This window comes from Gossypium arboreum, chromosome 13 (assembly GCF_025698485.1).
Source record: "Gossypium arboreum isolate Shixiya-1 chromosome 13, ASM2569848v2, whole genome shotgun sequence".
Classification (NCBI taxonomy): domain Eukaryota; kingdom Viridiplantae; phylum Streptophyta; class Magnoliopsida; order Malvales; family Malvaceae; genus Gossypium; species Gossypium arboreum.
This window is the reverse complement of record NC_069082.1, coordinates 4127465-4140549: the sequence shown is the minus strand read 5'-3', so window position 1 is coordinate 4140549 and position 13085 is coordinate 4127465. Positions and strand designations below refer to the sequence as shown.

General features: G+C 29.9%; 1 protein-coding gene and 1 long non-coding RNA gene across 3 annotated transcripts; both read left to right on the top strand.

The window, feature by feature from the left end:
- The first annotated feature begins 622 nt into the window (after nucleotides 1-622).
- LOC108461912 (uncharacterized) lies at nucleotides 623-4898 on the top strand. Of its 2 annotated transcripts, none has more exons than XM_017761894.2 (5): nucleotides 623-815; nucleotides 1488-1683; nucleotides 2352-2460; nucleotides 4447-4524; nucleotides 4635-4898. In XM_017761894.2, the coding sequence occupies exons 2-5, from the start codon at nucleotides 1659-1661 to the stop codon at nucleotides 4786-4788; spliced, it is 366 nt and encodes a 121-aa protein (XP_017617383.1). In that variant the 5' UTR covers nucleotides 623-815; nucleotides 1488-1658; the 3' UTR covers nucleotides 4789-4898. The 2 variants fall into 2 exon arrangements, with proteins under 2 accessions (XP_017617383.1, XP_052879902.1); XM_053023942.1 differs by lacking the exon at nucleotides 623-815 and adding an exon at nucleotides 934-997.
- Nucleotides 4899-10541: 5643 nt separating this feature from the next.
- On the top strand, nucleotides 10542-11307 carry LOC108463036 (uncharacterized). The gene is made up of 2 exons (XR_001867981.2): nucleotides 10542-10689; nucleotides 10956-11307. It is a non-coding gene; the product is annotated as an uncharacterized LOC108463036 (long non-coding RNA).
- The last annotated feature ends 1778 nt before the right edge of the window (nucleotides 11308-13085 follow it).

The following is a 13085-nucleotide window of genomic DNA, read 5'->3' as shown; positions in this document are numbered from 1 at the left end:
CACTCCTATTTATTTGGCCACTTCAATTTAGCCTATAGCATTTTCAAACATTTTCACATAAGTCCTATTTCATAATTTCACTCCCTTTTTCTTATGGAACAAAAATTAACTAAAATTACGGGTTCTATCTTAAGCTTGGGCCTTCTAGAGGCCCACAAACATAATTAAACCTATGCCAACATTCACAGAATTCCCAAAAATTGGGGCGTTACAATATTAATGTATTATGTGCCTGTATATTAATGTTAATGTATTACTGTAATATGTAGCTCAAATTGTCAATTCGTTTATATTATTGTACTAATAATATATATTAATGTAATATTGAAGAGTTAATTGATTAAAAACAATAAATGCAAGTACAAAAAAGAGCAAGGTACGGAGGGGTACAAAAAAGATTCAAAATTGCTAACAACGAGATTTGAACCCAGGTACTAAGGTAAAGAGCAAGCAAACTTAACCAACTAAGCTATAGTGGCATTTATACTAAAAATGCTGCAAAAAATTAAGCTATACTGACGTTTTTTTTAAAAATACCGCAAAAAAAACATTATTTTACCAAAAAAAAAAAAGAAAATCAAAATCCCGCTCACTCTTACCCGCTCGTTACTCCCTCTTTTTCTCATCTATGTCACTTGCCCTAAATATCCCAAATAAAATTTAGCTACTTTTCTTTTCTCGATCTGGAATAAAAGAAAAAAAGAAACTGAAAAAGGCACAAAGGGTTTTTGGAAGCAAAGCAGAGCGAAGAACTCTGTGAAGCCAGAGCTATCGAGCATGTTCGAGTCTTAGCACATGAAATCGATGGTCGTCAAGTGAGTCAGGCTTATCTCTTTTAACTTTCTTTCCATCATGTCCTGTACTTTTTTCTTTTTTTTTTTCCTTTCAATTTTACTGGATAGCTTTAAATCATTACTATTTTTAGTAGTTTTTTCTCCCTGCTTAGATTGAAGGTAACCTACTGGTTTTCTTCCTACTGGTTTTCTTCTAATTCAAGGTATCAGACGCATTCACGTTTTCCTGTTAATGGGTTTTCTTTATTTTATTTTCTATGCCATCGACTTTTTTCTTTCTTTCTTTGAGGTGCTCTTTAAAATATGCCGCAATGTGTTGTTCCAGCCGTTTCTTGGGTTTCTCTATGGATTCAATTGAGATTATAGAATTATAGGAATTTTTTTTTGTGTTGGATTGCGTATGGTAAAGAATCTAAAGTTTACTCTCCTTATGTTTGATGAATTGCCTATGAGAGAACTATTCATATCGGTATAGGAAAAGGGTACATTTGTTGTTAAGCTGTTGAAATTAGCTGCTTTCATTAGTTCATGGTTTGAAATTCTTTTCCTCCACAAACAGTAGGAACTGATGATATATTTATTTAGCTTTGACATTTTAGAAGTGATTGAATAGGCTCTTTGTAAGTTTCCAGTAGTAGAACTGAATATGGGATTTCAGCAATTAAATAATATAAGTGTTTTCTCTATCATCAGGAAAAGGCTACTGAACAAGATGCTGTTGAAATCTTGATGTATGAGAGTTTACGTTTTGCATACGGCTTGCTTGAGGTGTTGATCTTTGTGACTTCTATCACCATATAGAATAAAGGCATCATTAGCCAAATAATTCTTTCATTCCCTATATCAGTTTTTACTGGGAGAAATATGTTTGCTGAAAGGAGTAAACAAGGTACTTCAAATTTCACTGTTTGAATAGCATTTGATTTATATATTCTTTTTTCATTAATTTCAAATTCATTAGAAATGTTTATTGATTGCACAAGTCAGAGAGGTGAACCAACATTTTAGTTAAAATGATTACGTTCATTGTTTAACTATTAACTTCACCTCCATAATGACATGTGGTTTATGTACGAAGTTTAGCTGAAATGAGAAGAGAATGATAAATTTGTGGATATCAATTTAGGTTTTGATAACTTCAATGAATCAATATCTCTTGGTTTGGTTAAGTTTCATTATATTCATTTAATTTTAATTATAATTATTTGTAATTTTATCTTTTTTATTAAATATTTTATAATAAAAATCTTATATAACTTTTTTTTAAATTTTTTAATAAATTGCTTACTACCCTCAATTTCTAAAGTAAAATGTTTGAAGTATATTTTATAATTTTTTAATGAAGCAATTTCAGGCTCTAATTAACCTGCTAGTACATCACTAATGAAGTGTTTAGTTGCTGGAAATTGAGATGTTAATTGAGGTGTATAAATGTTGTTAATTGAGATGTTAATATGTGTGTGTGTGTGTGTGTGTGTGTGTGTGTGTGTGTGTGTGTCCCTTCTGTTAAATTCTTCGTTATGTATTTAATAAAGTCAATTTTGTGTCTGGCTGTAGGCATTAGTGATAATAAGATATATCATTATCACTTAAATCTTGGAGGAAGTGTATCTACCAGAAGGCTGACTAGGATACCTTCAATTCCTAAGAATGATGCAAAGTTCAGGTATACGCCATAAACATTTCTCTGATCTTAAGTTATACAAAACATTATGATCTTATTTATTTATTTATTTATAAAAAAACTAATATTGCTATGCTACCACCAGCCCTCTAGTGGTTACTAATAGTAATAAAAAAAGGGGAAAAAGAACAAAGCTATTCCATTTCGCTGTACTTGATGTGTATAAATGTTGTTAATTGAGATGTTAAAGTGCTGCAAATTGAAGTGTTTAAATGCTGTAAATTGAACTGTTAAAGTGCTGCAAATTGAAGTGTTAGAGTGCTGTAAATTGGAGTGTTTAAGTACTGCAAATTGAAGTGTTTAGTTGCTGGAAATTGAGATGTTTAAATGTTGTTAATTGAAATGTTAAAGTGCTGCAAATTGAAGTGTTTGAATGCTGTAAATTGAAGTGCTTAAATGTTACAAATTGAAGTGCTATAAATATTTTAATTGAAATGTTAAAGTGCTGCAAATTGAAGTGTTTTAATGCTGTAAATTGAAGTATTAAAGTGCTGCAAATTGAAGTGTTTTAATGCTGTAAATTGAAGTTATGGATTATTACCTCTTTGAATGTTGGTGCAAATTTGTTTCTAGTGCTAATATTTAAAAGAATCCTGCAGCTGTTTTTGCTACTCTGGGTGTTCTGGTTTCAATTATTGGATGTTGATTAGTTTTTAAGCTCAGATCAATTTTGGACCCTAGTATTTATGCTTTCTGTTTCTTATGTCAGTTGAGAAGCTTTGAGTATTGACCTTGAAGGGTATCATTCCAAATTCCAATTTTGTGTTTCTTTCGATTGCTAACTGTGATATACTAAGTTTTTTACACCATGAAACTTAGATTTACTTTTAAACTCTTTAAATTTCTTGGTATGAAACTAAATAATCATTTAATAATCTAGATGTGAATCTGACTATATTGTTAGGCAGACCAAGGATGCCTGATGTAAAATTGAACTTGCTTCTGATTATTTTCATGCCATAGAATGAAATTATGGAATTGGTTTCTGTTTTTTCTTTTAACTTTAAGACCATAGAAGTAGGTACCTTTTTGTTGCTACTGTAGGCCACCAGGCTGAAGAGATTTCATTGATTGTAGTGGAAAAGTACTTCAGCTCACTTCCCGGGCTCATAATTAAACCTGAATCTTTTTTTATTACTTGAATAACATACTTGAGTTTAACTACTACATTTTTTAATTGCCTTGTTTTTTTATTTGGTGGTTCTCGACTTAGCATTCATCATTTGTGGTAGTCCTTAATTGAGTCTTCCTAGGTATAAAAGCATGGTAGAGCTATTGGTTTAGACAAATGTATGCACGAAGAGATTAACTTAGATAGCTTTCTACCTTTGGAACCATGTTGCTTTAGTTTTCTTTCATTTTCATTTGCCGACCAAACTTCATATAAGGATATGAAGATTCAATTGCCAAATTCAAAATTTACCATTTGTTTCATATAAGGATCCTTTCATTTCCATGTTGATAACCATTTACAGAGAGTGCATTGAATATAAATTCATAGTATGTAATGTTCTTATTCACTGCTTCTTTACAATCATTTCTATTTCTTTTAAGTTTTTTCAGATACCATGATTCAACGCTAGTCTTTTAGGGTAAAACGTTGCTTTTTATTGCTTTTTATTGGCATGTAAAAATACAACCAGTATGAATAATTGTCAAATATATATATAATTAATTTGTATTCTCGTTCTTCTGCGTGTTAAATTTATAATAATATTATTTGTTTAAATATTTTAATAATTTTTTCGAAAAATCATTAATAAATTGATAAATTAATGTAATTATATATATATTAAAATTTTTAACTCATTTAGTATCAGTTAAATTATATTTACTATTAAAATAATAACGGTTTAGAAAACTTATTTTTTGCCCAAGCTAGTTAGAGTCTAAAGTTAATTGCAAAATTTTGATAAACTTTTTAGTGTTTTGTTTTAGTCTCTGATCTTGTATTTGATGGCATGGCAGAACACACTTATCCAGGATGGGAAGGAGATGGCATCAGTGCTTTATACTTATCGCAGCTGTGTCAAAGCACTTCCTCAGGTATTTTAGCCTTAGTTGATTTTAATTTATACATATTTTTAAGGTAAACAATGTTCTAATATAATCTGCTAGTTTTAGTGTAAAGTAATGTTCTTTTTTATGTGGTGTAGGGAGTATGTTGGAATTCACAGTTTGGGATTCAGAAACTTTCTGCCGAAACCGGAGCTGCTTCGATCTATTGTGGATTCTGGTTTTGAACATCTTTCCGAAGGCAAAGTTTTAAACTCATGTCTGATGTTAACATTCGTGAATTCCATGAATTAAGTCATTTTGTTTTTCTTGCTTTTAGTGACTTATAATGGTGGGCAGTATACAAGTTTGGTGCTTTATTATTTTGATTCTATATTTATATTTAATCTAATTTTTATTATTTATTTTAGTTTTGATTCTATATTTTTATTTTTATTTTAATTTGATAATGAATTTTAATAGAAAATTTTTATATTTAAATCATGGATATTTTTCTTCTCAATATTTTGATAATGAATTTTAAATTTTTTTATATTTTTCATGATCTTTTTTATATATATATATTTAAAATTTCATGACTTTTAGCGGCGTTTGTGAAAAAAGCGCCGTTAAAGGCCATAACCTTTAGCGACGTTTGTGTGAAAAGTGCCGCTAAAGGCCATGACCTTTAGCGGCGTTTATTTGAAATAAACGCCGCAAAATTTAGCAGCGCCATCTATAGAGGCGTTTTTGCGGCGCTTGTAAAAATGCCGCTAAAGGCCTAAAAAACACTGCTAAAAGTCAGTTTTGTTGTAGTGTATTAAAAATACTAATGGTGCTATATGTATATATTAAAGTATGTACGTAATATAGGAATGAAAATGTTTACATAATAATACTAAATATAGGTACATAATATATATATATAATATATTTAAAATGAACATATACAATATACATATATAATGACATATACTAATAATAATAGTAATAATAGTAATAATAAAGAGATATATGTACACCAAATAACACATAATAATATTAAAATAAAATAATAAGTGACAATAGGAAAATAACAAGTATATTAATGAGTATAATAATATATGAAAATAATACTATATATATAAAATATATATACACGTATAATAAAATATGTGTACTAATATTAATAATAAATATAATAGGAATAAAATAAATGTAATAATAACATATACATGAAGTGGTAAAACATATATAACTAGTAATGTTAAAGTATATACATAATAATAAATATTGAAAGATGTATGTACATAACGTATATGAAAAACATATACATAATATAATATGTAAAAATATAATACAGTATTCGATATATATGCATGATATATAAAATACAATATTAAAAATGCACACACATAATACATAAAAAATACACATATAATATAACATTAAAATATTTACATAATATATACATATTGGAAATAATGATGTTAAAGAAAACTATTACAATATTACATAAATATATACCTATACATATATTAAAAATATATACATATATAATATGACATATACCAAGATTAATAATAATAATAAGGATAATATAAAATATATGCATGAAATAGTATATAAAAATATATATAACTAACAATATAAAAAAATAAAAATACATGATATATACATAAACATATACGATGTATATATATTAGAAATGATAATATATAAAAAAAATATTAATACGATACATAAATACGTACATGTATATACACATATAAATATTAAATGAAAATCAATACTAGTACTAATAATATTATTAATAAGTATAATAATAGTAATAGTTTGTTAATAACAACAAGAATGTATAAAATAATAACATGGTAAAATAATAATAATGCATAAAATATAGAAAAATGCGTACAAGATAAATTTATAATTAATCAGACTACAACCTATAAATAAACAAAATGATGCAAATAATACAATCAATATCAATAAATAAACACGAATAATAAAGAAACTGAAAAATGAATCTAAATAAAACCTAATTGAAATCGATTTAAAATAAGGAGGATAGTTTACAAATAAAACAAACTGGTGGACTATAAAAAAGGACCCAGACGAATGCTTGAAAAACCAAGGAGGACCGAATGGGTAATAAACCTGTCCACTCAAAACGCACCGCTCAATCAGGGACCAAGATAAAATAGTAATGAAATTCCAAGGGAAAATAAAAAAATGAGACCACATCGAACCGACATCAGAAGCGGAGGGACTGAGGGCGCAAATAGACCCTCAGTCCAAAAACACGTGGATCCCAAGCGGTTTTCGGGTCGGAGTTCGGGTCTAGCGATTAAACGACGCCGTTTTGGGTATTGGATGTTTGTCCCAAAACGACGCCGTACCAAGGGGTTATAAAAGTAAATTTTTTTTGAAGAAATCATCATTTTATCAGTGCAGAGAGAAAAAAAGAAAGAAGGGAGTGAGGGAGTCCGGCCTAGGCGATTTCCGGTCGCCGGATCGGTGCCCGTCGGTTACCGATATCCGCCATGTACGGCGGTCGGAGGTGCTAAAATCTCCGAATCGACTCCTCTCGTCCCCCCGCTCCGTATTTGAGTTCCAGGCAAACCAAAGGAAGCCTAGGAGACTGGATCGAACCACGGGAACTAATCGGTTCTGATTTCTCCGATCTCCGAGACCGTAACAATATCCTTTCCTCTTTTTTTTTTTTGAATATGCATGTATTTTGTGTGTGTATATGTGTTGAATCGACTGAAAGATAAAATGCTAGACTAATCGGTATGAAGAAACAACCTTTTCTCCTTTTAAAAACCTTTAATTTATGTTTTTTTATTTCTTTCTCGTATCTGTTTTTTCGTTCCCCCCCTTTACAATATTTTCCATTCGACTTATATATCCCATTTGTTATACTGTATGTTTCCTTTTTGTTGCTGTTGCGTGTCATTTTTGTTTTGCAGGTGGAGCAGGTGGTGGATGTGGCAGACGGCATGGGGTGTTGCGGCGCTGAGGTGACCTTGGCGACGGGGTAGGTGGCTAAGGTTTCAATGGGTATTGGGTTGTAATGGGTTTGGGCTTCTGTTGGGTTAGTTTAGATGGGTATTTGGGGTTTGGGCTGGTGATATTTGGGCTTAATGGGTTAATGGTTTTATAAGGGGTTTGGGCTTCTGTTGGGTTAGTTTAGATGGGTATTTGGGGTTTGGGTAAGGGTTGACTGATGGGTTGTTTACGGGCCCAGGCAATTTGGGCTTATACATGTTGCATATATTTGCTCGAATAGGAATAGACACGATTAAACCCACTGAAGGTCAATTCGAGGAAATACCGAACCATATTCGACATCATACAAGATATTGGCCTCACTTTAAGGTAAAATTTACACAATCTTTATATTTTTAAAATATAAATTATTTTTAACTTTTATCTCATTACTTGTATTTATTTTAAAGGATTGTATTGGGGCCATAGATGGAACACACATAAAAGCATGCATTTCGCCTTCTTGTCAAATACCTTATATCGGACGGAAAGGTGAACCAACTCAAAATATTATGGCAGTTTGCGACTTCAACATGTGCTTTATTTTTGCATTTCCTGATTGGGAAGGAACAGCATATGATAGTAGAATTTTTTTGCAAGCACTTAGAAAACAAGAGTTAAATTTTCACACCCTCCATCAGGTTGAACTTTAACTTTTTAATTAATCTTTACATAAAAAAATTTAAAATTTTTAATTTATTTTTAAACTTGAAATTATGTTTTACTTTTCTGTAGGAAAATATTATCTTGTGGGTTCAGGATATCCATAAATGGCAGGTTTTCTAGATCCATATAGTGGGGAACGATATCATTTACCTGATTTTCGTCGAGGTAATCATCAAGTATCTAGAAAAAAAGAAATCTTTAATCATGCCCATTCTTCGTTACGCTTTGTGATTGAAAGAACATTTGGAGTGTGAAAAAAAAATGGCTAATATTAAGAGATATTCCAAGTTATTCATTCAACAAGCAAGTTTCAATAGTTATTGCAACAATGGTTTTGCATAATTACATTCGAAGACATACTTGGTCAAATGATGAGGATTTTCGACAATTTGAGAATATACCCGACATGCCAGTCTCTTCAGGCCATTTTGATAGAGGTGAATCGAGTTCTTCTTGTCGAAACCATTTTTATTTTGGAAAAAACGGGGGTCGACTTTAAAAAAGAGGTACGGAGTCGCCACCGATCCTTTTTTGAGGTGTAATCGGATCACCTTGAGATTGATCATTTTAATAAAGCATTTGATTTATTAAAACAATAATTTTAGGTCTGCGAAAATCGAGAGGAATCGGTTACACTCGAGGAAGGATTAGCACCCTCGTAACGCCCAAAATTGGTACCAATTAATTATTTAATGTCCTATTGTTTAAAATTTGAAGGGAAAATGCTAAAAATACGATTCCTTTTAAAATGTGTGAACATCTCGAATTGGATTTTAAGATTCTCTCATTCCAAAGGAACAAAATATCACATCCAGCACGTTAGGGCACGATATTTTAAGCCTCCAAAAATTGAGATCACCTCATGATTTCCAAAAGCAACGAAAAGGGTATTCACTTATTTGGTCCAACGAAAAAACGAAATCCAGCACGTTAGAGCTCGATTTCTCGAATTTCCAAACATAGAACATTGCTTTGTTTTAAAATCTAGAAAACATGAATGAAAATTTAAAGGAATATTTGACTATTTTGGGCAAGCAGAAAATCGAAACCCAACACGTTAGGGCACGATTTCCCAAATTTTCAAATGTCAAACATTGCCTTTGTTTTAGAAGTTCTTGTAAATAAACAATTGCAAAACCGGCTCAAGGTATATTCATTTGGTTCACCTTTGGGTAAAAGCTATAATATGTCATGGATAAAGAATGAGAAAATACAAAGGAACGAATTAGGATACATGCAATAGCGACATACTATATATTATAAAAATACTAATATACATTTGAAGGCTAATGAATTAAAAATAAATTTAAAGAAATTCCAAGCAAATTAACACGGACAACATATGGCAAGTTTTAAAACAAACAAAATAGATGATATAGAAGAAATGCAATTTGGAATCATCAATATGCCAACAAACAAATATATATAAAAATCTTAAGGTAACATACATGAAAGTTCAAATAAATCAAAATAATAAAAATAAAATATGAAATAATAATATATAAACGAAATTTCAAAATACATAAAAAAAAGCAAGTAATATATAACATAGTATTTGTCAATCTAAATAAATAATATACTTGAAATGAACATTTTATATATATAAAAAACAAAGGTACTTGTATATGAAATTATTTAAAATAAATAAAATATACCATTTAAAATAGGGTCCTTAGAAGAAAATATATATACACAAAATAATATAAAATCAATAATATATATACATAATAATAATAATAAATATTTACATAAAATAATAGGAAATCAATAATGTATACTTAGAATAAAAATAATTTAGTATAAGTTACGTATATATATGTATAATAGTATTGAGTTGAATATCTATAGATCTTTAAATATAGAAATATATAAAAGAAAATTTGAAATAAATAAATCGCAAAATACACGAATAAAAAATAGAGGAAATAATAACGAGAACCATGCAAAATTAATGAAATAATCCAAGATAATATGTTTAAATATAAATAACAAACAAATTTTTGAGGGGGGGAATAAGGAATAAAACATAAATTGAAGTAAAAAACTCAATTGAAGTAAAAATAAAACCCAGAGGACAATTTACAAATAAAGAAAGTTACAAAACAAAATTAAGGATTAAAATGCATCGCGCGCCATTGTCTGAGGATTAAAAATGAAAATTTTCTCAATCCAAATAACAACACCCAAGGGCGGACTAAATTGGAAAGGCGCTCAAATTTCAGGGAAAAAGTGAAAGAAGCAGGATAGAATTAAATCAAAAATGGTGCACATGGGAGGGACTGGATGCGGAAATTAACCATTTAAGGTGGAAATGCGCAAATCCACCCCATGGATCAGTCAACGCGCATTGCACTGCTTTAAAATTTAATAAAACCCTTATTTTATTTCTTTTCCTTAAAACATTAAAAAACCTCTAGAGAACCCAAAGCTTTTTCCGTTAAAAAAAACCCTAAAATTTTTAAATGTTCTCTCAACCTCCAGCCGAATGGCTAATGTCCAGCAAGGCCCTCCAACGAAGCGGTAAGTCTCCCTCTCTCCCCTATACTTTAGTACACAAAAGAATCTAAATGAAGAGCTGAAAGTAATAGAGGGAAATAAAATATGCAATCACCTTCAAAATAAAAACTAATATTCACTTGCTGTTTTTTGCTTGTATTCAGTATCTCGTGTGAATTTTTGTACTCGATTTCTATTCTATTTCTCTGAAAAAAAAACCCATACACTTAAAAATCGAAGGCTTTTATAGCCAAAATACAAGCAGTTCCTTGCTATTCTCCATTTTGCAGGTACGTGGAGATGTGAAGAGGGCGTTCATGGGCGTGTCAACGTGAAGTATGGGAGGTGGAAGCGTGGGCTGAAGCAATGGCGTGCGTAGAGGCTGGCACGAAGGCAGCAGCAACGCAAGGGGGAAAGGGAAAGGGTTCTGAAAACTCCAAAAACCTGGGCCTACTGGGCTTGGTTCATTTCATTCAGTATTAGGCCATTGTAAAACTTTTTGGGCCTGTTTAAAATGCAATAGTTTTGTATTTTGGGCCGGGTAAAATATGGGTTTTACACTTCTAACAGTTAAAGTGACATTAAAATTGCGATGTTAAGGGAAACCATTGCAACTAGTTTAATGAATCCATATTTATAAAACTATTTTGTATCATAACCTAATTTCTAGTAATAATGAAACTTGTTATGTCTTATGTTACTATTTTTTTATTAAAATCATCCGTTTAGATACTTCAAAATTTGATCCAAGTATAATGTTACTATTTGTGAAAATAATATTTATCATTGTTATAAAAGAATATTTAACTATAAAAATTAAAAATAATTATCATTTTATCTAATAAATAATTTAAATTGATCATATAATTCATTAAAATATTTATAATAAAATATTAGAAGATGCTTTTCAATATTTTATTAAATGAATTTATAAATTCACATATTTTAATTATTTTAAAAAGTAAAATAATTTAAAAACTTCTATTATATATCAATTCTAATCGATGTCCTTAATAGTCATTTTTTATTCTCACCTCACCACTACAGCGCGTTTGAATCCAAACACACACTCCACCATTGTTTCTAATCTCACTGCTACAGTAACTAATCTCACCGCCACAGCTGTTTTTAACCTCACCGAAGGTAAACACACCGCCCATCCAAACTAAGCCTTAAGAATGTAAGCTTCCAATCATACCATTTTCCAAACCCGACTATGTGAGAGCTTTCCGAATAGACATTTTAGGTGAAAACATTTCGGATATTTTAGGTGAAAATATCACATTGCTAAAACAAATGTACCTCAACGCCAAGACATAAACAGTTACTTTGTTTTAAGGGTAATCTACAAAAATAGTCACATTTGTTTGCCTCAGGTTATATTTTAGTCACTTATGTTTGAAATGTTACGTTTTAGTCAGTTATGTTGCTATTTTGTTACGAAGTGATCACTCTACCGTTAAGTTCCGTTATCTCTCTAACGGTAATCCTACGTGGCAGTCCAACTAAATTTTAGATGCCAACTTAGATTTCTAAATGGGATGAAAATAGATTTTTAATTAAAAAACTTAATTAATTAAAAATTTTAAACCTAAACCTTAACTAAAAAAAACTGTTCATATCCTCTTTTTAATTTTTCTTCACTCTCTTCTTTTTCTTCAATGGTTTTTTTTCATTTGACTGGAAAAATTATTATTAAGATCAAAATAGTTGAAATCAAATTGACTGCTTCAAAAAGATGAATCCAATGGAGGGTTCAGGTATGTCTTCTTTGCATTCCACTATCTCTTTTATTCAATACTGAAAAACAAAAGATTAGATTTTTTATTGTTTAATGAAAACCCTAAATTAAAATTATTGATATGAATATTAACAACTAAAAAAATTTTAGATAAAAAAAAAGGATACCCACAAAGGGATTGTGAACAAACAAACCGATTTAGATTAAAAAAAATCGGATTGAGAAACTAATTATTCAAGAACATGAAGAATTGGAAAATACAATGATTAGGAACAAAAATGATTACCATCTTATTATTTGTCGACAACAACTTCATTTTAAGTTTTAGAACATAAATTTATCAGCGAAGAAGACATACCTGGACCCTCCATTGAATCTTCTTTTGTTTTTGTACGTGAATAAAATTTTTTGATAATAATAGCCTTTTTAGTCAATTAAAAAAGAAAACTAAAAAAAAGGGGAGATAAACGATTTTTTAACTAAAATTTAGGGTTTAAAAATTTTAATTAATTAAATTTATTTAATAAAAAATTTATTCTCATCCCATTAGGAAATTCAAGTTGACACTTAAAATCTAGTTAGACTGCCACGTAGGATTACCGTTAGGGAGATAACAGAACTTAACGAAAGAGTGATCATTTCGTAACAAAATAATAACATAAATGACTAAAACGTAACA

What these genes read in the sequence shown, in the direction of transcription:
- LOC108461912 (XM_017761894.2), top strand. Translation starts at nt 1,659, where the DNA reads ATGTTTGCTGAAAGGAGTAAACAAG. An exon ending in TGCTGAAAGGAGTAAACAAG is followed by an intron (nt 1,684 to 2,351) that starts GTACTTCAAATT and finishes GTCTGGCTGTAG; the next exon opens with GCATTAGTGATAATAAGATA. An exon ending in AAGAATGATGCAAAGTTCAG is followed by an intron (nt 2,461 to 4,446) that starts GTATACGCCATA and finishes ATGGCATGGCAG; the next exon opens with AACACACTTATCCAGGATGG.